We start from the raw sequence: 25,598 nt of genomic DNA, 5'->3' as shown, positions 1-25,598 counted from the left end.
GGCTGGGAGTGTGATTACCATATTAGGCGTGTCACTCCTTGACTCCCTAGGGTGGGGTAAGGGGCTGGTACAACACCAAACCTGTTCAAAATTTTCCACCTTGGAGGTGGGTCGCTTCGAAAATTTATCGTAGTATTTTTGTGTGGATTAGTTATTTTTTTTTCTGACACGAACAAATTTTTACGGCTCGAAATGACCACGATTTGTAAGAGGAACTTTTTCTCTGTTTGAGCAACGGATCATTAACATCGAAACATGATATTTTAACTTCATTTGGCGTGTCAGTGAAGTTTCACTGAATTTTACGATGGCAAAACCGAACTGTCCGAAACTACATAAAATAACATGATCAACATAGCTTTATATTTATTCAAGATGAGGAAAATAAGATAACAGAACAGCATGACCGACGCATCAAGAAAGAAGAAACAAAATTGCTTTCCCTTTTCTTCACATACTCCTTGCATAATTATTTTCTCGGACTGAAGGAAGTAAAATTTTCCAAAGGCTCACTTCAATAGATTCTGAAAGAAGTTGTTGTGAACATGCAGTGTAAATTTCCATTAACCCTATAATTTGCATAATTTCCTTATCAGCTAAGGAATTTATTTGAAATCCAATTAAATCGCGTTTGCACCACTGTCAAATCGTTTTATCAATTCACTAGTTGAAATCTCTTATTCACTCCATCTGTTGAAGATGTTTAGGAATCAGAAGTACCCCAAATTCACAGAAGCTAAAGCTAGTTATGGAAGAGTAGCTTACTTCCTCGTTTTTTTCAGGAATCAAAGTTCTACTGGACCAATAGTATTGAATCAATTAAAGTCTAGACGAATTAATTAACTTGAATAAATTATGTTTTTTACTTAACAGAACAATGCACAAAGACAAAAAGATGTGAAAAAAAAATTCAGAAATATCTCTACAGCAATCAAACAAGTTTCAGTACAGTTCAAACTAATACAAAACCCTGATACCAAAGGGAATGATCTTCAAGCTGCAAGTACTCAAACATTGCAGCACATCAAATAAACAACCTGTTTCTCAGCCTAAGGCTCCAAAATTTAGTTAATTGCCTCTATTTATACCTCACATCTATTTTTAAAAAAATTGCTTAATTAATACCACTGTTTCTTGAAATTGACACTTCCTAGTGATAAAAAGATCCACTAACAATCAGTGTTTTCTTAACAGGAAAATACAAGATAAAAATACACTATAATATTGAATAAGGTAGGCATTGTGGCACATTTTGCAGGCTAAAGAAGAGATATGGCCAGGCTAGCTTTAGCCCATTCACCTGCTAGTGTGATTGTTCAAACTTTTTTGTTGCCACCATATTCAGTTTTTACTTTCTCTGTCTTCTCAAAGTGACAACAGTAATACAGTTTATGTTCCTTGGCATAAATATGTTATGCGCCCTTCTCAGAGTCACTGAAACCCTCACCTTCTGTTGGTCTGGCCCAAACATGTTTATGCCTGCAAACATAACCTCTTTTGTCTGTAAGTGTGACTAAAAATGGATTTATAACTCAATTGAAGATTCATCACATCACAAACAGAATTAACAACTTAATTTTGCATAGTAATTATATCAACAGATGACCCAAGTTAAAAAGTTTTTTTAATTTTCATATTAATTAATAAATAGCCCAGATCATTTTGTTACAAAGTATATAATCATTTACACAGAATTAAATAGATGCATGTTTAATGAAATTAATCTCCATTAACACTATTGTAAATAATTTTTAGGACCAAATTACGACCAGTTCCTCATTGTTTGCTCTCTTAATCATCATTAGAGTTGAGAAGTAACATCAGATAGCAAATAATTGCTATGGACATTTTCTTGTATCCCGCAATTTGTTTTTTGGCACACTATGTAATCACTCAGACCTGAAGGAAACAGAGAAAGAACAACTAATTTTGCCATTTGGAGACAGCTCTAAGTATTCAATTATTTTAGAAGAAATTCAATCTTGCAATGATTACAAAAAATTAGCTTGTTTCAGGCTTTTGATTTTTAGCGACCATTAGAAAATTGGCAAAGCATAAAATAGAAGGTGTATATCATTTGCTAGTTCATCTATAATTCACTTTTCCTCTTGTCTCTATGAGACCCTGGGTACAGAGAAATCAACAGTTGGCCCTTCTTGAACATCTACTTAAAATGAGGACATGGTCATATTATTTAATATTCAGTTTTAACTAATACAACAGACAAAGATACTGCTAACATTGTACACAAATTGTGCAGAGTAAAGTAACTCTTATTCTTAGAATCATTAGGGCATTAAATGAAACTCAAAAAAGTTACAACTTTGGTTGATCAAGGGTTAATTCTTTGGGTGATACAATAATACCATCAAGATCTGAGTAAAGATAATGTCCGGGTGTAAAAGTCACTCCTCCAAATCGCACAGCAATATCTCTTTCTCCCAAACCTTTCTTGATGGATTTCAATGGCATTGTGCCTAATGCTTTCACGCCGACATTCATCATTGAAATCTCTTCAGAGTCTCGTATACAGCCATACATCACAACGCCAGCCCAATCGTTCTTTATTGCAAGTGAAGCGAGATTGTCACCAAGCATGCCACATCTTAATGACCCTCCAGCATCCACCACAAGAACCTGAACATAAAACAAAGATCAGTTAGTGATTACAAAAATGCAGAAATATTTGTGTAAACAGAACTCATGATGCTCAGAACAAGTTGTCATTCAAGAAAGGTTTTTTCCAACCTCCAGAAGTCTGAAGAGTTGCTAGCAGTTTGTCATTTCCTTAAGACAATTTAGCTCACTCAATATTTTAAGATAATAACCTGGCAAAAGTTTTTCCACTTTTATCAAACAAGTGCATGTGTAGTCTGTGTTGTTGTTTGCTGTGGAGAATTTGGAATGGACTTTATAAAGCAGCAAGTGATATTGATCAAATCAGAGATTAACAAAGGAGAAGGAATTTGTGCTTGATCTGATTTCCAGTTGTTTTACTTTCCCTTGTGAAACAGTTAAAAGGATTTTGTGTTTACAATAACACCAGAAAGGCTATGAGCTTGCTCAATAAATTATCTTGAGAAGTTACTCTTTTATAACATCTAAGAGGGCTAAAAAAAACCTCTTCAGTGTGCTTTAAAATAATTCTTCAGATGTAACCAGGAAAGATAAAAGTTGAAAGTTCTTTATTCTGCCAAAGTTCCGATTAATCTGAGTCTAGTATGATTCATAAACCCCTTCCACTCCTAATATCTTATTAGCAATTCTCCTTACTGTCTGCCATTCAATTCTTATGATGTTAGTTTGGACATAGTTTTGGAGAATTTGGTGTTAGGTCAATCAATCTTTCTTTGATGTCATAGCTTGGTTATCTGATATTGCATTGATGTCTACTTGATATTGAATGGATGTTGTAGGGAGAAATTCTCTCTTGGTCCCTCCTGGGAGTTAACGGGTCCAAATAATTGACACAGAAAAAATTACATTGAACATATAGCACAAACAATTTTTTAAAGATTAGTTCATTAAAAACAAACACATAAACAAAAGAAAAGATAAAAATGCAAATAGATATTTGCAGGATACGTACAGGAAAATGCTCAGCAATATTACATGAAAAGTTGACCGTCACCTTTGATCCACTAATATGCATATAAGAGCTAAAATCTTATTCAAAAAGAGAATCGCAATGTAAACACTCTCTAGATATGTATAGCTATGTTTCCACCTCATACTTGCTGCCGTTTTTGCGGGTTTCACTGACGATAACAGTGACCAGTTGAGAAGCTTACCCGCTTGTTCCCTGGCTCATTAAGTGCCCCCTTCACTAGCAAATTATCTTCATAGCATTTTAACGTCGAAATCATTCCTCCAAATTTCGCCTTGCCTCCATAATTCCGGAAGAGATTTGCCTCCACGTATTGCAGCGAGTCGCTGTAAGCGTCACTCAAATCAGCCACATTCATTGTGCTACTATTAAAGCAGAAAAATCGTTGCAAAGCGGAAAGAACGAGGAGATGGGAATGCTTCTGCGTGAATTCGTTCAACTGTGCCACGCGTCGAAGAAAAGCCATGGTGGATGGCGCGAGAGACTGGTAACTGCTTGATTAGACTCGCCCTCAGTCCCGCTCAGTCGTTGTATCCTTAGCTTCGAAGGCCTTGATCTACATTTACATTCATTCATTCATTCATTTGTTTAAGCAGGTTGATTAATTGGCAACTGTAACACAGGCAGCCCAAGCTTACTACTAGAAAAGCGGACGTGACTCTTACCGTGTTGCGCAACGTTTTATATTTATAAAGGTTTGTATGGGATGTTATCGGTTTGCCTTAAAAGAGAGAAAAAAATGTCTTGTTTTGAAATAAAATGGGCTTACCTTATTGCCTTGTTGTTTTCTTTGTCGATTCCTAGCGTCTCAGACCATTTTAAAGCGTTTTCGGCGAGTTAGCGCTATGTTGGTGTTTAACTGCTAAAAGAAATGTCTTTCTTTTAGCAGTTGAACACCAACATAGCGCTAACTCGCCGAAAACGCTTCAAAATGGTCTGAGACCCAAGGAATCGACAAAGAAAACAACAAGACAATAAGGTAAGCCCATTTTATTTCAAAACAAGACATTTTTCTCTCCCTTTTAAGGCAAACCGATAACATCCCATACAAACCTTTATAAATATAAAACGTTGCGCAACACGGTAAGAGTCACGTCCGCTTTTCTAGTAGTGAGCTTGGGCTGCCTGTGACTGTAATAGCTGATGCGGACCTGCTTTCCTAACCCACCCATCCCACCCCAGGGGAGGACATCCATCACACAGTGATCTCGTGTGGGAAATTAACGTCTCCTGCTCCTAACCCTGCAGGAGACGGGACCTCCATTTATTCGTCCCTATCCGAGAAGACTAGAATATCTAACCATTTCTTGATGTTATAAAAAGGTAGCATATTCTCCTCAATGATTTTAATACCCTGAGTATTGGTCCGGCCGGGGCTCGAACCCTCGAGCTCTCGCTCAACAGTCCAGCGCTCTATCCAAAGAGCTAACCAGGAGAGATCTGCATGGAGTCTGCATGGAGACCTACATGGAGGAAGTGAGTTTTCAGAACAAATTTTGTATACAGCATAAACTGGCAAGCATGACGTAAATGTATATTTACAGAAACTACTTATTGGGGTGAAAACGTGTTACCGGAAAGTATTGTTCTAAGACAATACCAGTCCATTAACTCGCTTTCGAGAACCAATGTTTTACAATACAGTAATACCTTTTTTAGTCACTTAGAGACATTGAAAGGTGCGAAATAATCAGTCAAACTTGCATCCCTACAAATTTCTCAAAAAGCTCACTGTTAAAAGCGGATGTTTTTTGTTGATTACAAATGTTCATTGTCCACAAAGCGGAAGGAGTATGAATTACTAATCGCATTAAAATCACAGCAGTTGACATCGATGCTCTTGATTGAAAAGACTTTGAAAATTGAAGCGTCGAAATATCCTCTTAGAAAACAAACTAAAGAACAACTTCCCTTTCTTATATTTTTCGGAAAGACTCAGATCAATTTACAGGAAATACAGACTCAATAAATACAAGATTGTGTCAGGAGGCGACGCCAGTTAAAGCGTGATGCTACAAGAGAGAAAGGGTTACACAGCGTAAAAGAGAACGAAAACAAAGGTAAGCTTGACCATTTCATTATTTATGCAAAGTCCTTTAAAGTATTTTTAGCAGAAGCATATTCCTTTTTATATTTTTGTCGACATTTTGATGCATTCAGCAAGTTCTAATGACAGCTCCGGAGAATTTCGGGTTGAACCAGCATTCAGTATTATATGTTTTATTAGATACAGTCATGCAAACTGCATAACTTTTGTCATACTACTTAACAAAACACGAGTTTGGCCAATGTCTCACCAAAGCGAGCGAAGCCGAACGAGCCAAGAAGAGCATGTTATGCTTGTCCCATTTTTCAGGTTTACACGCCTTTCTAAATGTTTGAGTTACCGATTAAAAAAGCTAGTTTATTAGATGTACTCTGCGGCCAATACACTCTAGTTGTCAATCAATGATAAGTGCTTTTGATCTTTGAGTTAGAGCTTGATTCCCAAGGCTGGTCAAAGTTCCCGAGTTAATCTGCAAATTCCGCTGTCATGCGATATCTCTTGAAAATGGGTTGCCGGGGTACACTGATTAGGCAGGAAAACCCTGTCATGATTCTCACTTCGATATCAGTCATTCATGATTTCAGTTTAGCACCTCGAAATCATATTGAGCCAAAATTTAAGCTATCACCATGATACAAAATTAATTTTTGGGAATCAAGTTAGTTTCATGCATCTGAGATGGAGGAACCTCGGTGTTCCGGCATCGATATCATACTTTTTTCCTCTTTAATCTCCTTGATTAATGCGTAAAAAACATGTTCGCCTTCGGAGATGACGATTTATCAATTTCGTGGAAGATGCGAGAAAAACTTAACTTGCTTAGGTCAAGCTGAGATAATTTTAAAAGAGCAATCAGATTTTCAGAAAATTCGAACGTGCAAGATACCTCGTCAAGTGTTATGTGCTAACGCGCTTCCGCCTCAAATGTTCCGCCTCACATGAACTATTTTTACTTCCGTTCTATGATCCGCGAATCCCACGCATTTGGACCGACAGTAAATGAAGCGATTATTTTTGCCCGGTAAAACTAGGTAACACGCAACAACAGTTTATTCGCCAAACAGTGTAGTACAACAGGTTTTAATGTTAAGTCTCCCGAAAAAAGAAACACAGTTGAACCCAAGAGACAATTCAAAATCTAACATTGGTTGCTAGCAAATCCGCCAGATTTGGAAAGAGATCTTTAAATCCGACAGGTACATTCATAGACCTAATTCAGTTGAAAAATCTGAAGGATTCCTGAGGTCAGCAGGAAGAGTAAGTTCCACACATCCGCTTTCTTGATTGTTTGCCTATTCCGATATTTCCGAGAAACCAGCTAACACTTTGTGGTTATATTTGAAACATTTTCCGCGACCACTCGTTTGAAGGAACAAATGATTCAAGGTTAAGGATTCAAATTGGCTCCGAACCCTTCCCACACGCAAAACTCACGTAGCAGTTATTTCTTTTCTTTTTGTTAATTTTTATTTTTTTTCCTTCGTTAAATAGCGACTTATTGTAGATTTGTAACCTGGCTGCAAACGTAAAAAAAAAAAAAAAAAAAAGAAAAAAAAACAAGGCGTGGTTTCTAAGGAACTGTTAAAGTCTTGTGCCTCAACCTCGTTCCCAGGGCCTTTCCTTTATGCCTACCATAAGCAAAAAGAAATCCTTGCCTTAGTCAGGAATGTTTTTATAATGTAACTCCAGATTGTTTAAATAGGTAGGTTATATGGAAAGGGAAAAACAACGGTGATACGCTAAAGGTAAGCGGCCCAGTTTTTAAGCAAGATTTAAATTGGTGGCGAACAGGCTAAACTTTAGCGCATTTGAAGAGGTTTGGTCCAGTTTTAACAATCTTGCAGCGCGGCGAGGGTCAGCGTTGATTTAGTCTTTGGCGTTTTACATTCAGTGTAGGAGGTGTTTGCTAGAACTTGACGTTTATTGAAAATAATGTTTCAGCAAAAGTTAAATTACCAAAGAAAGAGAGACACGTTTTAAGTCTCAGTACTTAGTTTTTGTAATGAGATAGATTTGAGACTTTCTAATTTAGGACGTCCACAACAAGGATGGATAGATATTTAGTTGCGTTGTTGGCATTTCTTTTCTCTTAATTCTTAAAATAAACACCGGTTACTGGTGTGCCGTTTATCCAAACGCGTCGTCTGTCACCAATTTTGCCTTCATCTGCGGCCACGAATATGAAATTAATGTTTAAAAGATTGCGATTAGTAATTTAACATACGTAAAATATCGTATAGTGAAATACTGTTGTCTCAAGATGCGTCATCTGTAAATGAACTGTTCTGCTCAGCTGCGATTGGTGGTTATTCAACAGCTGTTGCTGGCGCATTTCGAAGCGAATGCTTTCTCAGCTGGGAACCGGCGCACTGTACTTTAGCTATTACTGTTTTTATTTTCATATTGACAGTCGGAATCCATGCTCTGGGATTTCTATCGTAATATCTCTGTCGATGTTATTTGAGTGAAGTCGTATGTAAAACGTGTCTTTTCCTGCGTGCGTTGTAATGGGGATCACGATCAGTAAAGTTTACTTGGTTCCGAAGGGGCGGTGTGGGGGTGCTCTGAAACGTTGGAGGTCTGTGTCTGGGTCGAATAGTGCCCCTAATTTTCTGCTGCTCAGGTCTGGCTGTCTCGCCAACGTAAAGCCCACCATGTTGTCTAACGCTAGCTTGGTCAACAGCAGTTATCGGCCGCACCAAGTACAATCGAAGGGTAGTTTCCTTCTTTAAAATTATGCGCACCCCTTGTTTTAAATTGTTCGGAAAGATCTTAGAAAATGGTAAAACCGCAAGGCTTTAAACTCGGCGCTATTTATAGTTTCACAACATATTTTTATCTTGACCAGACCGCCCAGGAATATCATATGTTATGTCCTACCTTTTTTTTTCTTCCTTCCCTCCGTAATGTGCTAAAAATGGAAACAAGGCAGACATGGATCTAAAACCTCTTAATGATTTCGTAAGGGGTCGCCAAAAATAAAATAATCCGTTACTCGATCAAATAAACAGTGATGAAGGCAAAAATAAAAGATACAATGCGGGTGGCTATGAAAAACTCGAACCTAAAATCACCCTTCGTTCAACGCGCACTGGAAAATATCAAAATGTAATTATTTGATTTTTGCAATCGTATTGAGATAAAGATGTAGAGAATCAGTCCTCAAACTCCAAAGGTCTTTGCTTTTGCAGTTTAAATTACTGACGTGCACTGCAGCAACTTTTGGGGAAATTAGGAAGCCTCGAGCTAACTTTTCTTCTCTATACATGAAAAGTGTAATTGCAGTCGGAGTTTAACGTTCGGCCGTTGTTTTTCGACATCCATTTATAATGACAATTCAGTTTTTGATAAATGGCATGCGGTCTGTCAGCCAGTCAGTCTGGATTAAGCGCAGACTCATGAAATACACATTGTTTACTGGAAAACCATTCTTATTGCCTGGTCTATACACTTCACTTGGAGATCGTTATCAAGTGAACATAGCCGGGAACACAGCCGCCTCTATAACAACAGATAGATTTCAGTTTTGTTTTGATAAAACAGAGACCTGGTATATCAAATTAGTAATTACAGTCTTATTTTGGAAGGTAAGCTTTGTTTTTCTCTAGAAAATTAAAACCCCGGTCGTCAAACCTTTATTTATTAATTTTTTTCGAAAGAACAACGATCAAGATTTGTCAAGCCAACACCATGCTTTCAGTATCTGCTATTTTTGTTGGAGAGCCTAGCTAAATCTCTTGTCGTTGAAATACTAAGAACAGAATTAATTCATTTGCTGTTGCAACCGAAGATCTGCACAGATCCGGACATGTTTTAGACACAACCCGTTAACTAGGCGGGCAGAAACCTCTGCACATGCACACATACTCTTGATACTCTCATTTACTTACACTCTCAAGCATGGGCTGACCCGTAAATTAGCCATAGCTAGTCTAAGGTGGGTCAGAAATCTATCTATCTATAAGCTATATACTGCCTAAACTAAATGGGATCATTGTTGGGGAAAAGTTTTCTCAGTTCAACTTAAAGCAAACTCTGGAAATGTTTCCAGGTAAAACTCTCCAACTTTTGCCATGGCGTCCGAAGTAACTAGTGTTCGGAGCTTTTTTTTTTTTTTTTTTTGGCTGACATAATAGATTTCTCGAGGGTAAGTGAGGTGGCTGTATTGAAGATCAACAGTTGTCAATTAATTTATAGCCACACTTTACGATTGCAACCGGCCGGTTGTCAGTTTGTACATCAGTGGTGATTTCCACTGTTATCAGTTCCTAACTAAGTTTTTATTTGTACGATATGTCCCAAAAAAAATCGGCTGCTCAAAATGATTTCTAAAAAAATTAAATCAATTACACTAAAAATAGACGGAGTCGTGTGAAAGTTGGGAAAAAGATCTGTCATCGATTGGCTCAAAATAATTTTATGATATCTAATTACTGCATCATATAAATGAAATCGACAGCATTTGACACGGAAATCTCAACTGAAGTATCAATTGATAATTGAAGCTCCCTTCTCGTCGCGTCCGAATCTATTAATTTTCGGATCACCTTTCGTAGGATACTCGGCTATAAGCTGTTTCAGTGTTCCCACGCACTTAATCTGGCGACATCTTCTGAATTCTCTGGAAAACACACATATTTTTAACCATAGCCACTCCCGTGGGCCCGGAGGCGTCTGCACGCTTGCAAAGCGAGGTTGGCGCCGGGACGCAGTGCGTGCATACTCAGTCAGTCTAGGGAACCTATTAAAGTTCAGATTTTTGGGTTCCTTCCAACTCTTGGCTGACTCAGCATTCCAAAATCATCACGAGCTTTTTCTGTTCGTGACAGTTTGGAAATACTTCATCACCGATCCTTAACCGTGGGAAATTCTGAAGAGGGAAGTCGGGTGTTGACTGTTGAACACTCAAAGAAATGTTCTCACGAATTGTTCTTGATCTTAGTTTTTCTGCGACAATAACTGTCAATTAAAACGTTCTTACCATAAAAGGATTTGCCTCAGAGGGGTTATATGTGCTGCTTAGGAAATTAATTAGATAAAATTTCATGCTTTGTGACGATCAACTGAATGCGATGACAGCTATCGTGAATAACAGTATCATATACAAAAGTACTTAGGGATATTCTAGAAAAACAACCCCAGCAAACTTTGTCTTCAGTCATTGCAAAACAACATTGCATTTCAGTCGGATGTTTTACTACCACTAAATCACGCAAACAGGTTTCATTTTCTTTTGGAATATATGGCCGCCACTGTTTTCATTTTTTCTTTTTTTTTTTTTTGTGGGATTTTTTTTAGAACCTCGGAGCAGATGTCGAAGTGCAATCCAAAAATAAAATGCCTCGCCGTCTTTCCACTGATCAGATTCCTTCTTCCGGTCTTCCATCAGATCCAACGGAAACTGAACTTTAAAATGTTTCCCCACAAAGAATTTTCGGATTATTCCTTAGTACTTGTAAAATAGAGAAGTGGCTTATTCGCAGAATCCTCGTGTGTTTTCATTTAGAATTATAAATTCTTGTTTCCTGTTTGAATAAGAAAGAATATAAACATTGATGCGACTCCCACATTTCTCTCCTGCACGCCAAGAAATCCTTTAGCCCTCTTAAATTGAGATTTCCTCATCACCGTTTAAAGCCTGTTTTCAATTTCATATGCTCTGTTATAAGGTGAAACTCGACACCATACTTTGTCCTACAACATGGAGTACGGACCTTTGAAATTTCTACGTTGCTTTGAAAGAGAAGTTAATTGTTTATACAAACAGTGATTGTGAGTTTTTACGACTTAGTGACGAACACAAGCGAGTCAACGAGTCAAGGAAGTAAGAGAAATTACGTAAGTTTCTCGATCAAACAAAAATGCACGTCCAACATAGAAATAGAAATTTAAATTCCCTATGACTTCTTGTACTTAGTGTATACACAAGTATCGTTTAGTTCCTAGGAGGTGATAAACAAAGTATTTGAATTGAGTGCGTTGAAATAAATAGCATTACGCCACTTGTGACTTCATTCTACAAAACTGCGTACAATTTCAGGGTGTGTTTCGCTATTTGTTTTTTTCACTGGCTGCTAGTTCCGTTGGCTCTCATTTTAACCATTATTGGCCACAGAAATCATTGCGTTATTTGAAACCATCAGAAAACGTGTTTACCGAAAGGAAATTGCATAACAATGAAAGTAGAAAATAAGTGGTGCACTTTTGTGAAACATGTTTCAGATGCGCGCATGAATGAAAATGCTTCCTGTTTTTGTTTACCAAATTTTTTTTCTTTATTGAAGTGGAAAATAGCACAAACGAAAGTTGAAACTGAGAAGTCAGAATATTGTGGGCGTACTGTTTTCCGTTGACGAATAGTATCACAGCCATTATATAAGTATTAAGAAATCTCTCACTTCAGCAGTCAGACCGTGATTGAGCCATTACCAAGCGAAGATCCGTGCCCGGCTTTAGCGACTGAGGAAGAATTTGTTCCACGTCACCAAAAGAAACCAACTGAGCTGATTTGAGTAAAGTAAGTGGAACTACAATCATTTTGTTTCGTGCTATATTCTAGTTCCTTCATTGGTCTTTAACAAGTAGAGTCTTAGATTGTTAAATGCAAAAAAAAATATCGAAATTTTGCCAGAGGTCTGCATTAATCAGTTGAAATTCCATTCACGAGTCTGATGTATGAGCGAAAAATAATTAGGCGATTGAGTAATGACAAACCTAATGATGGAGAAATTTCAAACAGCTTGAACGAAAAGTGTGAAAGAATTTAGTTGATTCTCTAGATGCTCTAGTGTAGAAACCCGCCAATTGAGTCGAAGGAAATAGCCAGATGAGCTTGGCATGGTTTACGGAAAACGGAAAAACTTGACTCTGATAACATTTACTATTCCTCTAATTCTCAAATCAACACCGCAGACAGATTTGAAGAAATCTCAGTTTTGTTCACACCTATTCCGAAGGTATTTTAGCGTTGGTGTGGAAACGGTTGAAAGAAGACATTAAGAAGTGTAACTATTTTTTTTTTTTTTTTGCTTTTCTTTTCTTTTCCCGGATTTTCTTAAACGTCACTTTTATAGTCTCGCTGCTGAATGTTTTTCTCACTAATTAGGTGGATTTGGTCGAAGTTCATGGGGACCGGACCAAGCCAAATTCAGCAATTGGAGCCAGCAGTTAAATATTTGGACAATGAACGAATTCAGAACCAAACGATTCAATTATCGAAAGAGCAAACCATTTTCTTCTTCAACGTCAGCGCTTTTCACTACTCTCAAATTTTGCTGAGTCATCGCTTTCCAGTTTCGATGTTGCAAACATGTGCTGGTCACATGAAATGCATGGCGAAGAGTCAAAAGGTTTTGAATTTTGCGTTTGTCGAAGGCGGTTCGCGATCTGCGTCAATCCTGCTCATTCCCTGAGGTTATTTTACAAAAGCAAGCTACTATTTTTGTTCTATTTCCGTTTACTCAATAGATAAGTCACAAACGCACACTCAAAATAATTCAGAAAGATTTGGTGGTGTTTTGTTGTGACTCGTCGTCGTAACCAGGATGATTCATTCACGATCTAATGTAACATCGCGCTATAAAATTTCGTTTCCACCCGTGTTCTAGATTGAAGCGTCAGTATCGACAAAGAGGTTACGATAAAGCTTGTTCCAGCTGCACGACAATGTAGCCTATATAGTTACCGGAATTACATCTTAGACTTGGGTCAACGGAAAATGAACACCCAGCTTGGATTAGCCTGAATATCTCCAAATTATGTATAGCAAGAAAAAAATTGGAGAATTGTCACGTACTCTAATAGCACTGGCAATAATCATATGATGTGTACATTAACATAATGTTTAAAACAGCGCAAGGAACGTTTAACTAGTGAACAACGTCACTTTAAGAAGTTTTTTGTGACGCCCAAAATTACTTTGAACTATTAGCTTGGGAAGAAGGATAAAAAAGATAACGGAGATTTTAAAGGACCGACCTGAGATATTATTTAATCGGACATTTTCCCGATGCTAAACTATGACGTGGCTACATATTTGTGCCGTCGTATCGCTTTTAAAATCAAATTTCTAGCGAAGCTAGAAGGGAACTATTCAAGCTGAGGGAAACATTTTGAGAAGTCAAGACATGCTCTTCGTAATTTAATTGTGCAACAGTAGTGTGAAACTGGAAATAGCCAAAAGATTATTATCCTTCTGAGTACAAAGTTGCTTTCACGCGCAGTATGGTTTCAGCTCAACAGCGCTAGCAGAACCTCTGCTAGGGGCTGAAAGATAAAATATTGTTCTCTTTTTAAACGAATACTTCCCCTTGTCTTCAAAGCTCATTACTGGGAGTTACTAATGATAAATCCTCTTATCCCGCTCTCGGACAGATAAACTCAGAAAAGTCCCTTCTGTCCTGTTAGCGGATAAAAAACATTGAGGGGGTGTAATTTTGAATTTTAGCTATCAAACCGGAAGTGAATAATCTGATATATTTTGCTATCAGGCGAGCAATCTAGAGGTAAATGTCTTATTTATTTGTATTATCCGATAGATTAACGCCCTTTTTAAACAAACCTTTCAGTTGACAAGGCTTAAAAAAGTTACTTTTTCGCTACTATTTCTTTCACATGTTTTAATCTTTGAGGAAGTTCAGCGCACTTATTCTTCGTGGAATATTTGTTAGAACGCTTTAGCGTGATGCTTATTCGTGCGCGTTTGGAAAAGATAATTCAAGGCTGTTCTCTAGTCTCGCAGAGCACCCTTTCTCTCCTTGAGCGACTTAAACAACAGTGTTTTTAAGGAAAGATAAAAGCTGAGCTCTCTAGATTTCTGTAAAAAGCCTTCCGGTACACAGTTATTCTTTCATTAATGCAGACTGGCACATCTTCGGAATTGCTACGCATACTTTTAGAGAAGATTCAATCTACCTTTATCGTGAACCCTAATTCAACGGGAAATCCCCTTCTATGTTGAAGGGAAATTACTTCGGAAAACTACTTTTGCCACCTGACTCTGCAATGGAGAGCACACCCCTTTTTCGTTCGTGTTAAGTCGTCTTATTTAAAGTTACTTTCTCATCGTCCATTGCACTAAGATCATATGAGTGGTTTTTGTCGAGACAAATTTTTGACCTCACACATTCCAGGTTAGACAAACTAGACAAACAGGCGTTTCGCTTACTTAAAGAACTGTATTAGGGAGGTTTTACATCACTTAACGAGCGCCACAGAGTCGCAAATTTCGAATTACTTTTGGTAACCGGTTTCCTGTTCTCTTGAGCCTGATAAGCGAAAGGCAGTTATCCTGTGTTTCATTGGCTCATTGATGCTTAAATCGTTCCCACTGAAATCTCTATTCTACGCAAACGGTAAGCGTTCACTTTTTTCAGCATATTGTAGCATAAGAATCTCGTAAAGGTTCTTTAGCCGTTGTCAATCAGGATTCCGTGCTTTCTCCACTCGTTCTCAGTGGTACTAGAAAACAAATATTAGCTTGGAAGGGTAGAAAAACAAAACAGAGGCGGTGATAAACTGTGAAATAGCGAGGATGGCTAATAAAGGATAGGATTAATTACGACGGATTGCCTCGGAAAATGACGAACTAGGAAAAATTAGGTTAACGATTTTTATGAAGTACAAACGGTAATTTAGATAACAGATCGAGGTATTGGCGTGATATCCCTTATGACAGAAAACTACACCAGCACTGAGTCGTACGGCTCATGAATAGTTGCTAGACACAGAGGCGGGATGGGGGTGTAGCCTTTCGAAAACAGTTAAAAATTGGCTGTGTAAACAACGACGATCGAATCGTGTTCCCTTGAAGCATTTCAACTCAGCTTCTTGAGCGTGGTGGGAAATTCTTAGCTAGTGGGAGGCGCTTTGTGACAAAGCATAAGTTAATGGGCGTCATAAAGGATTTGTTTGTTTATTCTCTTAATATCAATTCCTAGAGATTGTAGTCAAGGTTTCCGTGGCATGTGTGTTGTGTGTCCTGTGGATGTAGAGCTTGTCAGATGAGTTTCATATGTCTTATCGTTGTTGCACGTGACATGCAACCATATAGTCCAAAAAGGACTGTTTAAGCACCTGTTTCACGATATTCCTAGAATTTTTCACAATCTTTCACAAAATAACTTGATATCTCCTTACAACCACTTCTGACCGAAACAAAAGTGTCTTTCATACGCCTGAACAGGGAGAGGAATGTATCGTGGGAACAACCGTTGAGATCTTCGTAAAGGGTCGAAACGAGAACATATCGAGTGATGTCGTAGGAAAAGAAAGTCTCGATGTTTTCAGAGTCGTTTATTTTAGAACAACATGGAGCAATCAAAGGTTTCAGGGTGTGATTTGAATTCAATAAAAATATACAATTAAAGGAAGCGGATGAAAACAGGGGAAATAACTCAAGTCTGTCGATTGAATTAGACAGCTAGTCCAACTCATAAGTCCGGCGCTGTACCAAAATACTTTCAATCTAAAGGACACTATCCAACACAAAATATTCTGAGCAGTTCTTTGGATTAGAAAAATCGAGAGAAGCAAAAAAAGCTAAGGATGAAGAAGATGAAACCCTTAAAGGAAGTGACGAACTCCAGAAAAAGAAAAAACTCTAGCCATTTGTAACATAAATAATTCTTTAACATAACCGAACACTCAATCAAGAGACCTTTTGAAGCTGGCGCCTCTTTACCGATTGTAAAATTGGACTTAACTCAACAGTAATTAATCATCTTACTCTATTGTGGTGTTTCATGCTACGAATGCTGAAGAACCAGTAGCCTCGAAACTGTTGCCGTAACAAATGTCATAGTTGTGGTATGCTCGACGACGTGTAGAACACAGTCTAGACAAAAAAATGGTAAAAAGGTCAACAAAAACACATTTGAAGCGTCAAACTGGTGTCGAAGTTGCCTCGAAAATTATTAACTGGATCCGCCAGTACTAATAATGAAATGATCTTTCACTGTTTGGTGATGATTTCAAGGAACCAGCCGCCTCGAAACATCCGGCAACGTCAGAGAAGTGGTCTTACCGACGAAGTGTAAAATGACAAAATTTCAATTTTGTAATCACGTTAACTAGAACACGTTCGGGGCGTCAAAATGGTGTCGGAATATATAATAGATGTTTCCCCAAGGATATGACGTCAATTGATGCAATGACCTGATAGGGGATAATCCTGAAAAAGATGGTTTCTGTCATCGCGCATTTGTCATCTCATAAGGCATTCTAGCCCTTAAATGTTTCTACGTTTTCTCAGTTGATGCTGTTAAGAGATTTCATCGGTTATAAAGTAAAATATTGCTCCTTAATTCAAAGCAATTTCTGTACGGATGAACACGTAATTTATCTTCGCTGCAATTTATCGCTATCCCGAAATGAGTACATTGGATACGGGTTGCTTGTCCCCCGGAGAGAGCGTTCAAGCAATTTGTTTCCATTATTTATCAATAGCTGGTGTTAATTTTCAAAGTTGAGTGGTATTATTCACTTTAAAAACACTCTTCCGAAGTTTCCTTATCCGCCTTACGATTAAGATGTTTCATTTAGTTCTGGTATGCATTACATGTGCCTTGAAATGTTCACTCGCGCTCGGGGTGCGAAGGGACCTCAAGGGACATCGGATGTTATTTAATATCAATTATCACTCATTTGTGTACTACAGGGGTCAACGTTCATTGGACATAAATACCGTGAAAATCCTCAATTCTTTCAGTTGCGTATTGAGCTACCTACTGCGCACAACGACAGGAAGAGAATGGAAGAACTCTACCAAACAGTCAGAGAGCAGATCAAACCAGTTGAAGCGGAGATCCGCGGAGTAATTCCTCCTTGGCTCAACGGATCCTTGTTACGAAATGGCCCCGCTATGTACGAAGTCGGACCCGAGGCGTACAAGCACTGGTTCGACGGCTTGGGAATGATTCAGAATTTCAAGGTGGAAAATGGCAAAGTGACTTACTGCAGTCGCTATTTACGAAGCCAGGCATTTGTCCGCGCCGAAGCTCGTCGTGGTATTGCGTACGCTGAGTTCGGAACCCCATTACCGCCCGATCCGTGCAAGAATATCTTCGCACGGTTTTTCTCCTACTTCGTACCACCCGAACGCACGGACAACTGCTCCATTAACGTTGTCACAATGAACGGCCAAACATACGCAAGCAGCGATTCGCCATTCCTAATCGGGTTTGATCCAAGTAGCTTGCAAGCTTTGTCAGAGTACAACATCAGGAGCGATTTCCCAGGTATTTCTGATTCATTTTTTAATTTTTATCGAAAAGAAAAACGCCTTTTTGAGAAAAAAAAAGAAAGGAAGAGAGCTATAACAAATCAGAATAAAACTTTGTTTGACATTCCTGAGGGAAAATAATCCCACGCAGGGAGTATATATTTTCGTTCCACACTAATTATATTTCGGATAGTTCCAGAAACTCACTTAAAACCAAACAAGTAGAATAACACGATTACGCCTTCATTGCTCCCGCCCATGACAGCTGTTGGGTGTAAAATTCAGACTGTCACCGCCCAGCGATATGTATACTGGGTGCAAATCGCGCACTGAACTTGACAAGATCTTTTGTTATGGCTTTTGCTGCTCATGTTCACACTTTAAACTCACTGCATCGAGCGGAAGGCTTTCCAAGCAGCTAGAGAAACACCTTTGCCGATATCCTTGAGGTTCTTTTTTAAAACAAGAGTTTAAAATCCGATCATAAGAAACAAAGGCAAACCAGCGTGTGATTTTGTGGAGATTCGTTCGAGTACGTGCGTGTGAGAAAACTTAGGCACAGTTACAGGAGATTGAACCTCGAGATGGTGCATCAAGAGATTGAATAAAAAAATCCCATATATTTTGATCAGCTTTGAGCAGAATCATAAATTAGTGCTACTACTACCGTCCTGTATTCTGAAAAAGTCCTTGAATTTAGGATAAGTAATCAAAAAAATGTGGCTTTGTCGAGGGTCTCTTGAGCCCGGGAGAGGTTTTGACAAGTGAACGGTCGTGAATATAAGAAAGAAGATTATTCAATTGTAGTATGTTGAAAAAAGGGGGTTTTTATTTTTAGCTGAGGATAACGGAGCGAAACAAATGTCTTAGAGGTGAATTTCTAGTACAAACTAGACCTTGCGTTTCTTTCAAACAGAAAAAATGGTTATATAACATCAAAACATCGCGGGGAAACAACTCGTGTCATTGATGACTCATGATTTTGTTCACGATTTCATCATTTGTAAAATGAGTATGGTTTGTTCTCGGATGCAATAATTGTGCAACTAGCTCCGATTGGACGGGGAGCCAAGATAGCGGACTAATGATAAAATTGAAATACCTTCTTCTTTAAATATCCAGAGTTTGTTTGGAAAAGCGATGGCAAGAACCTTTAGCTTGAAATGCTAAAATCGTGAACGGTTTCAGAAAAGTATCTCTAGAAGTGACGTTGAAAGGCATCTTTGCCGAACTTTAGACCAACGAGGTCAAGATTCTTTTTACGTAAAAACATATTTGCTGCTCATTTTATCAGTTATAGAAATCACGAGATGAACTCGTGTGTTTTACCTGACAAACCTTGTGCATCGCAAATCGCCGGAAGAGAACTGAATGCAATGATCTGATATGATACTGTTGGAATTTCACCAGGAAAAACAGAAACAAACCAAATTCTTCTTTCTCTTTGATATATCTGTCAGCGCCGTTTTCTTGATAAAAATAAACCAAAGGGGACTGACTATATGTACTCAATTCAACAGAAATCTCTTTGTCAAAATGATACTCTCATATAACATTGCTTAAATCGAAGTTTTCCATAATATTTTTTGTTTGCTTTGTTGTGTGGTTCAGGTCAAGGGGCGTTTGAAGCCTGTCACTGATGGCCATTCATTGAAAAATTTGTATATCTTTGGGGCTATTCCGATTATAAGCGAGCTTCCTTTCACAAATTAATTAGCTACCAACAGTTACAGCAAACCTTTTTTTATCCCGATCGAGAACCACAATTCATTTACAAAAAAACTGTTCCTAACATGTGTTCTTAATCTGAACGTGATAGGTTGTTTTTATAAACGAAACGTCTGTCAAAGTGCTTTCTACTTCAACGGTCTGATCTGCAGTTTTAGTCAAACAGATACAGCTTTAACGTCAAAGAAGAGGTCATTCAGGCTGTTGTAACGACTGCGAGTGAAGAAACCTCTGCTCAAAAGCATTAAAAAGTAAATGGTTTTTGTCACTTCCGTATTAAAAAAAGAACACCTTTCCGTTCAACAGGCAGCAATGCTAAGAGCTTCAAAAAATGAAGTAAAAATTTGAATTTTAAAGACTTTCAAAACAATAGACTTAACACTGTGAGGTAGATCTACGAGAAGCAAGATTATTCATTTGTTATCGCTTTCAAAAACAGAAACCGGAAGGAAACCAAAGTCTCGAGAGTTTGCTTTCAATAGCATCATTTAATCCGCCTAATAACAGAGATTAGCTTCACGTGTGGCCAAATAGTTGGCTACTCAGAAAAGCTTGTTTGTTTGTGAGACTGTCCGTCAGCGTTTGGCTAAAATCATAGTGGGCGGATAACGGCATTTGCGCAAATAATTGAGTGAAACAATCGTGGGAGATTTTCTGTTTTGGAAACAGTTTGTTTGGTTTGCTGGAAGGCATGTCATTTTGTATCATTCGCATTAGAAATATCATTTACGTCGTTGTAACTCCCTGATAAACTCTTCCGTAGTCTTTCCTGCATATTAAATCAGCAGGCAGTTTTAGAAGTCTAGTGTAATCTAAGGTTTTTAGGAAAGTTTTGCGCAATTTTTAGGCGGGTTCGTACACACCAGAATTGCGAGATGACATGACTATTTAACTGACGTCGCGTCACTTTTTTCCTTCTGAGGTAAGAACGCACGTAACAAAGATTAAAGTCGTTTTACGAAATGCGTTTCTTCTCATATGTGTGAATGCATCAAATGTTTTTTGTCTCGGCTTTCCGTCAGACCTCTGAGGTTTTCTGAATCTGACAAGCCTTCCCGCCAATGTACACCTGTTAGTCACATTTGCATGTGAGCGTGCGTTAAATGATCTTTGAATGGTCGTCGCGAATCTTTGGAGTCTCGAACGGAAATTAAATAATCAAAATTTTTTCATCAACCTGTTTTAACGATCTCCGTGAGCAAATTGACTCAGACCAAATGTCGTAACCCACGGAATTTGTGCTTGGGAAGTTCAACCTCGAAAAAGTTAATCGGTGCGAAAATCCTTGTTTTTTCGCATATTTATCATTGACGCTTCAAGGAAAAGGGGGCTAGCTTCTAGAATACCGGCGTGCTTCTTCATTAATTTTACGGAATTCTGTGACAATTTCTCACCCGTAGACGAGTTGTTTACCTAGTCGTTTAAAAACAGGCACCATTTGGCAGTCTTTGTTTCATGCAAGTGTAAGCACCTAACTATTAATCTTGGCACAAGTGTTAATTACTTGCTATCGGAAGCCTTTTTTTTTTCCTGGCAAATTGTCGTCTTTTAACAGCAGGAAATTCCTACTTCAAACACGCGATTGTTTAATTTTATTAATGACACCTTTTTCTTTTAAGACTCATCAAAATATTTCTTGGACACCACCGTTAGAATTAACATTTCTTTGTCTTGTTGAGTGGCCACACTTTTTTCTTTTGTATCATAATCTAAACTGAATTCCAGAGTAATTAGTTCACCAAAACAAAGTAGGAAGACAATCGATTTCTCTTGGAATTCATCTTAAAAAACGACAAGTCTTAAGCTCATAAAAACTGGTTTAATCTTAAACTGCGCTTGCATTAATTGCTATTTTCCAGAGGAATACAATTCCTCAATTTGTTTCAAAGTACACCAAAGCTATCTGACTGTTCCATTGAAAGAAACTGACATACTTGTAATTGCTGTAACTTTAAAACGCAATCGATTTTCCTTCTTCTTCGTCTTCTTTTTACTATCATTGTTGTTCTTGTCTATTGATATCTGTATTCAACAATCGTTAAATCTTCCTGCACCCTTGAAGGAGACTCGAACCATAATTTCGATAGAGTTTACAAGCATCTAATCACCTTAATTAGCTCCAGAGGAGAAGAGCGTTGCGGTTGGTGGCAAAAATCTTATATCTTCGTGGTTTACCTTGAGCATGACAATTTTGGCGGATTTCAAGTTACGGATATTGTCCTTTATTCCCAACAATAAGCCCCCCGCAGAAATAATATAAAACAAAATAAAACGCTACATATCGTTCCCAAAAAACACAAAGAGATATCACCAATCCGATAAGTAAAACTTAATTAATAAAGAATCTTGCATCGAGAAGTATGGAAAATCATTATTCAATGAAAAGGTTGAGATTTCTCTTTGTGACGTTATATAATTTGTATTGTAATTTTCTTTGAAAGTGTAATGAATAAGACATCCCCGCTGAAAGGGTAAACAAAGAAGAAAATATTGTCTTGAGAGAGGCAAAAGCATTTTGAAACTTTCATACTGTAAGAATCATGTTTAGAATTTAGAGCTGAAGCGAAAACATTTAAACTAATTTTTTTCATTTATTTATCATTTTTTGGGTGAGTATGGAATGTCTTGCGTGTCTGAGTTACATTAAGGCTCTCATGTTTCCATTATTGTAATTAAGTTGTTTTGGTATTGTGCAAATCTGATCAGATCACAATTTCAAATGATCTTTTGTCTGCATTCCGAGATTGTCTTCAGCACGTATGATAAACAAGTAAAAGAGATATCTTTCGGAAATGGACTATTTTAAAACAGAAAGTGCCGCAGATGAAACCATTACTTGCACAATGGTTTGTCTTATTTTGCTTTGATTTACTCACAGTGTGCGTTCAATTGTAGTTTGTTGACTTTGGGTCAAATGAGCTTTGGTGATGGTTTTAGCAGAGCTGATTAAACACGAACGGAACTCCCACTGATTGATTAAGACGATGTTTTTCAAAGAAAAACAAGTTTTTTTTGGACAATTTTATCTCCTTCTCGTTTGTTCCACGCACTCAAAATTCCCATGAATTTCATTCATTTTATTCTTTTTTTTTTACTTTGCGGAAGCAGCTTATGGACACGTTATGTATCAAAAATCATTTCTTCAGTCCGCACGGAAAACAATTTTTTTTTTCTCGAGGCAAAATGAAACAAGACGAAACTGCACAGGACAATTTACTTGCGTGCTGATATATCAGTTTCTTCCAGCTTGACATAAGAGCGACGTGTTTATGATGTGCATAATTGCTTTAAATTGTTAGAGCTTAACTCCTTCATCGCTAATAATCCTTTGGCAAGTTTATCATGAAGGAGGAACTTTTCCAATAATTTGGCTCACTGGCAACTTTCCACCACAAAACTAGAGTTGAAGATCATATTGCTCTGCTGTGGTTCTCAAGGAATCGGATAAATAACTTCAAGTGCTCTCTCTTTCATGCGATTGTGTTCGATGAGTCAAACGGTGGAATAATCTGCAAAATTTTGTTCGGGTACATTAAGTTGTGTCAAGCACTCCAAATAAGCGCGGTTTACGTGAGAAAAGAATTAGTAGATACGATAACACGATTACAAGACACAAAACTTTCTTTGAATTGTATTGTTTGAGGCTGATCAGCTCTTCTTTCACCAGTAATACGAGTAAAAAATCTCAAGCAGATCAGTGACTCCCCAAAAAAATGGTGATCGGTAGCCCGCTTAATGGTTTGGACGCGAATAGGGGAAACTGGGACGAGCAAATGAGTCTGACCCTTTCCCGCGCTTGAGGCGGTTTTACATGTATTACCTCTAGTTCCCACTGGCGTTTTCTGATGTCACTTTTTAAATTTCTCTTTTAATTACTTTGGTTTTGTTATGCAGTACTCATTCATCACCTGCTTACTGCTGTGTTTTACTATTTTCACTTATCACCTTCTTCATCTTTCAGGTCCCGTCCGAATGTTCTCCATGACACCTCATCCCCACGAGGACGAAGAGGGAAATGTGTACAACGTTGCTGTTTCTCTGAAGAATGGCACTCGCTACAATATAACACAAATACCACCACGACCCTCCACCCCTGCAGATACTGCGCCACACCCACTTCAGGGGGTGAATGTTTTGTCTACTTTCACTCCAAAAAATCGGCTCTGCTACTACCACAGTTTCGCCATGACTCCCAACTACTTCGTGTTCATCGAAAACCCGTTCGTTGTGAATGTGTGGGCGCTCCTGACAATGAAAATGAGAGGAAGATCTTTCCATGAGTGCATGAAGTGGGACAACAAGCAGCCCTCCAGGTTTTACGTCATTGATCGCAAGACAGGCAAAGTAGTGGCTCAGTACAAGACGGAGAACTTCTTCTCATTCCATCACGTAAACGCCTTCGAGACAGAAACAGATATCATAATGGACGTTTGCTGCTACCCTGACGCCCGCATTGTGTATCAGTACTACCTCCATCACTTGCGCTCCAAGGGAGAGCACGAAGTGAGCAAAGGCTTCCCTGATCCAGCTCTCCGTCGCTATCGCTTACCAATCCCAAAAACTGCCTCGTCCAGTTCCTGGCAGAGGCTGCCCAGTTACTCAGATGGCCGAGACTACAAAGTGCTCTACTACGGGGTGGAGTTACCCCAGATAAATTATCGCTTTGCCAACGGTAAGCCTTACCGATTCATGTACGGAGTAGGCCCTCACCAGCGCGGGGACTTCCTGAACCAGCTCATCAAGGTAGACGTCCTAGGGAAGGAGGCCAAGACCTGGCATGAGCGCCACTGTTTCCCATCTGAACCTGTGTTTGTCCCAGCGCCCGGAGCTGAAACAGAGGATGAAGGAGTTATTATCTCCTCTGTAGTAGGTGTACGTGGTAAGAAGTCGTTCCTCCTTATCCTGGATGGTCGCACGTTCCGCGAAGTCGCACGCGCGACAGTAACTTGCCCAATGGCGCACTCGCTCCACGGTATGTTCAGACCAAGATCCCCAGCTCTACTCGGACAATGCCGGAAAGCCTGGGCCGAAATATAATTTGGGTCACCGAAAAAGGACAAGCTCTGAGGATTTTGGAGTGCCATATAATCGTACACCATCCATTATCAGCGATGTTTCTGAGAGAGCTCATCTAAACGATGAAAGGAATGATAGAACTCGTATCAAGACAGTTCCATGAACAAAAATGTGATTACTTTATTTCATTTTTCGAAATACAGTTCACGACAAAATGAAAAAAATTTTTTTCTGCTAAACAACCGATCACTTTGATATAAACAGATAACTTACAACGAGAATCATTCCATGTTCAATCGTTATTTTTTCAAACAAATCTCTTGTTTGAACGAGCTATCCTGCGTGTGTGTGACAAGTGTTTTTGATTGGTCATTCGCATTCGTTTCGTTACGGAACACGGCACTTTAAGGCGGCTTCTCAAACTGTCATGAGAAAATCAGAGAGGTTTTCTGTTTTCAGTTACACTCGTGATTCCACCCGAATCGTTCGGCCAAAGTCTTTGATAATACACAAATAAATCTGCCATTAAAAAAAATCGGGAAAAACGAAATAATATTCAAAGGAAAAAGTGAAAGGAGTTATTTCTTTTCTAAACATTATCTAGTGTGTAAGTTTTATTTAAAATGGCGTACATAACCATACGCTGTTAAGTATTTTAAGTATTTCTAAGTTATATAAAGTAGCATTTGTATACAATCATAGTGTTATGATACTTTCCTTGAAAGGTGGAATATACGGGGAGATCAGTGATAATTCTAAAAAAGATATTGATGATAAGTTTTAGAAATCATGAACATAATATTTACGGATATAAAGAAGTGACGGTTTTTTATCATAAAAATTGAATTTTTAACTAAATTTTGTAAATGTCGAGTTTAATTCCAGCTGAATATTTTGCCTAATAAAGATGTATGTACTTTAAAATGAAGAGGTTTGTTTTCAGTTCAGTGCTTATTATTCCTTTCCAGCTGTTTCTTGTG

General features: G+C 38.3%; 2 protein-coding genes across 11 annotated transcripts; one reads left to right on the top strand and one right to left on the bottom strand.

Moving 5' to 3' along the window:
- Window positions 1-1,607: 1,607 nt before the first annotated feature.
- On the bottom strand, window positions 1,608-4,099 carry LOC111340001 (uncharacterized). Its single transcript, XM_022946760.2, has 2 exons — window positions 3,792-4,099; window positions 1,608-2,637 (listed from the first exon to the last, which is right to left on the bottom strand). Exons 1-2 carry the CDS (start codon window positions 4,071-4,073, stop codon window positions 2,317-2,319), a joined length of 603 nt encoding a protein of 200 aa, XP_022802495.1. The 5' UTR covers window positions 4,074-4,099; the 3' UTR covers window positions 1,608-2,316.
- Window positions 4,100-5,532: 1,433 nt separating this feature from the next.
- LOC111339979 (carotenoid-cleaving dioxygenase, mitochondrial) lies at window positions 5,533-25,546 on the top strand. Of its 10 annotated transcripts, none has more exons than XM_088754569.1 (4): window positions 5,564-5,667; window positions 12,058-12,171; window positions 17,362-17,890; window positions 23,564-25,546. In XM_088754569.1, the coding sequence occupies exons 3-4, from the start codon at window positions 17,404-17,406 to the stop codon at window positions 24,637-24,639; spliced, it is 1,563 nt and encodes a 520-aa protein (XP_088610695.1). In that variant the 5' UTR covers window positions 5,564-5,667; window positions 12,058-12,171; window positions 17,362-17,403; the 3' UTR covers window positions 24,640-25,546. The 10 variants fall into 10 exon arrangements, with proteins under 10 accessions (XP_022802468.1, XP_022802472.1, XP_088610695.1 ...); XM_022946731.2 differs by having other exon boundaries at window positions 17,311-17,890; XM_088754570.1 differs by having other exon boundaries at window positions 5,586-5,667; window positions 12,061-12,171.
- The last annotated feature ends 52 nt before the right edge of the window (window positions 25,547-25,598 follow it).

This window comes from Stylophora pistillata, chromosome 3, assembly GCF_964205215.1.
Source record: "Stylophora pistillata chromosome 3, jaStyPist1.2, whole genome shotgun sequence".
In the NCBI taxonomy this organism is placed as follows: Eukaryota; Metazoa; Cnidaria; class Anthozoa; order Scleractinia; family Pocilloporidae; genus Stylophora; species Stylophora pistillata.
This window is presented reverse-complemented; position numbering and strand designations above follow the sequence as displayed.